Here is a 3,129-nt window from a genome sequence, read left to right as displayed (position 1 = left end):
AGTGTAATTAGAAGAGACCGAATGGTCAAACGAGGAAGAAAATTTCCGCGAAACATACGCGCCGACTGCGCATTACAAAAGCTGTTGTTTTACTTCGTTCTAATTTTATTGTTTTTTTTCCGAGCTAAAATCAAGTGCATACGAACACACACTAATCACTTCTCTCCTCCAATATATTTAACCCACGTGTCAACAACCACGTGGCAACCATCACACGACTGCCTGAGTTCCTTAACGATCGATTTGACAGCACACACTAATTGGGTTTGGGTTTGGAGTTCTTGCAAAACCCGAAATGGTAGATAATTTGCAATTATTGTAATGTAAATGTTGTTCTTTGCCTTAGCTTTCACATAACATTGCTTGCTGGTACTAGAGATCTGCTGTACTTCATTCAATCAGTGGGATTTTTTTAAAGGGTGTTACTGAGATCTGTCACTCTCTTTCTTCTTGCTGGATCCATTTCAAGCTTCTTCTCCCTCTTCTTCTTCTTCTTCAGCTTTTGGGGAGAAGGGTTTGGTGAGCTTAGAGTTGGGAAAATGGCGAGCGGTGGTGGGTATGGGGATGCCAATCAGAAGATAGATTATGTGTTCAAAGTGGTGTTGATCGGAGACTCTGCGGTGGGCAAATCTCAGATTCTGGCGCGGTTTGCCAGAAATGAGTTCAGCTTGGATTCGAAGGCTACAATCGGCGTCGAGTTTCAGACTAGGACGCTCGTTATTCAGCATAAGAGTGTTAAAGCTCAGATCTGGGATACTGCGGGCCAGGAGAGGTACTTTTTTTCTTCATTTTCTTTCTTGTTAGGGTTTTTTGGTGGATCTTTAATGGGTTGGATTTTGGGGTAGAGTGGTGGATGATGGATGCCTTTTGTACTATTGGATTTCATTTGTCTACTTAGTAGTTGGGATTTGGGAGTGGGATAAAAGGAAGATTATTCTCTCTTTATTTGCTCAGGAAAGATGTTGGGGATTTTCCCACTATTTGCATGGAATCAGATTACTTGTTTGGTGAAATGTTTATGATTCTGAATTGTCTGTCTGTATTCGAAAGGGAATGTGATGATATAGAGTATTAGCACTAGAGAATGTTCTTGAGTTGCATCTTTGTTGATATCCTTTTGTTGGAAGGTTGTCGTGTGGAGGATCTGCTTTTTTTTCATACTCCTATTCAATACTCAGTCTCGTGATTCTTCCTTTAAGTTGTCTTGAAGCTTAGTTAACTATGATGGATTTGATCCCTTGCAATCTGATCCTTAGTATGAAACTTTTATAGCTGGGTATTTGAGTTTAAATTAAAGGTTCAAAGTTCTATAAGTTCTTTTTTGTTCTGGGACTACTTTTATTCTGCTATTATAAAAATAGCTGAGAATATGTCATTGAAGGCCATAGAAAAGCTATAGATCTTGACACATCGAGTATTTGAACAGATACAGAGCAGTTACAAGTGCATATTACAGAGGGGCTCTTGGGGCAATGCTTGTCTATGATATCACGAAACGCCAGACCTTCGATCATATCCCTCGGTGGCTTGAGGAGTTGCGGAGCCATGCGGACAAGAACATCGTCATCATCTTAATAGGAAACAAAAGTGATCTCGAGGACCAGCGTGCAGTCCCCACCGAGGATGCCAAGGAATTCGCTGAGAAAGAAGGATTGTTTTTCTTGGAGACCTCGGCACTGGAATCAACCAATGTGGAGAGTGCCTTCATGACTGTCCTAACTGAAATCTTCAATATCATGAACAAAAAGAACTTAGCTGCTGGAGAAAATCAAGGCAATGGCAACTCTGCATCCCTTGCCGGTGGTAAGAAGATCATTATCCCAGGACCGGCGCAAGAAATTCCAGCTAAGAGCAAGATGTGCTGTTCTTCAACATGATTCGTTTGGAAGTAGGCTGAAATGGGGCGATCTAGGTTCATGCATTCCTTGATTATAGCAATTTTTTTTTTTACTGGTGTGATGTTTTTCTGAGGTCATTTGTATATTTTATTGTATGCTTTAGTCTGCTAGAGCTAGCAGCTGAAGTTTATATACTTGGAAGGACGACAAATGAGGTTGTCAGTTACCTTTTTTTAAATAGAAGCTGTCTTTATATCTGGAAATGTGAGAAAATTTGAAGTTAATACTATGAAAACTTACTGCCTGTTGTCTTTCATCATGTAGGTTCTTCTGAGGCTGGTTGACATATCATGTTTTCCATATAACTCTAGAGTGCTTGGAACGTTTGATTGGCCAGTCACTCTGTCCTCTTGTGTTATGATATATTTGATTAAATATATTTTTTTTCTTGATCAAAAGATTTTAATGGAACTGTGCGAGTAAAAGAAAAATAATGAAACCGTATTCATTTAATTAAGGAAAATTTTTCTTTGATGAAGTTGTTGAATATTTGGATTACAAGATCTTGTACTAATTCGTATTATACAAAAAATAAATAAGAACCATGAAATGAGTTTTCGTATTCAATTTTTGGTTGAAGGTTTATTTTAGCCTTTCAATTTTCATGTTTATTTTACTTTGGGTTTTCCAATTTTCAAACTCTTTTTCCGCCATGAGCTTTACACACTAAATCATTTCTTATTTTGATAATTTCGTAATAAATGTTATGACTTGGGGATTCTACATTAATTTTTTTTTTTTTAAAAAAAAAAATGCTTCAAATTACATGGTTAGTTAGGTATTGGATTTTCAAAAGAGTTTGATATCTTATTAAATTATTAATAGAGTGATCTCCATTATAATGCATAGTGACAGGATTAAAATAAAGGAGTTTGACAAATCAAGAAAGAAGATAGAAGGAAAAATGAATGTAACGATATTAAATTTGTATTATCAATTTCTAGATCAGGTGTTTGACTCTTCACAAAATAAAGCATAATACAATATAATTTTTTTTTAGATAAACAATCTTTCACAACATAGCTTATTTACTGTAGCTTCCATCTTCTCATGTGGTAAAAGGTTTAAATTTTTTCTCCAAAATTTTGATATGTTGTGTTCTCCAAAAAAAGGAAGGAAAGAAAGAAAAAATAAGATAAATCAAAATCTGTCTTGAACATTGATTTTGTTTTATATGATTATATGAGCAACGAACAATATTTGATAACATAGCTTCTGTAATATATCTTCT

The 3,129-nt window shown here is 36.0% G+C and overlaps 1 protein-coding gene across 1 annotated transcript; it reads left to right on the top strand.

The window, feature by feature from the left end:
• The first annotated feature begins 318 nt into the window (after nucleotides 1-318).
• Nucleotides 319-2,154, top strand: LOC120074429 (ras-related protein Rab11A). The gene is made up of 2 exons (XM_039027547.1): nucleotides 319-772; nucleotides 1,427-2,154. The coding sequence occupies exons 1-2, from the start codon at nucleotides 540-542 to the stop codon at nucleotides 1,875-1,877; spliced, it is 684 nt and encodes a 227-aa protein (XP_038883475.1). The 5' UTR covers nucleotides 319-539; the 3' UTR covers nucleotides 1,878-2,154.
• Nucleotides 2,155-3,129: the final 975 nt, after the last annotated feature.

This window comes from Benincasa hispida, chromosome 3 (assembly GCF_009727055.1).
Source record: "Benincasa hispida cultivar B227 chromosome 3, ASM972705v1, whole genome shotgun sequence".
Classification (NCBI taxonomy): domain Eukaryota; kingdom Viridiplantae; phylum Streptophyta; class Magnoliopsida; order Cucurbitales; family Cucurbitaceae; genus Benincasa; species Benincasa hispida.
Note: the sequence above shows the minus strand (reverse complement) of the source record. Positions and strands in the feature narration are given on the sequence as shown.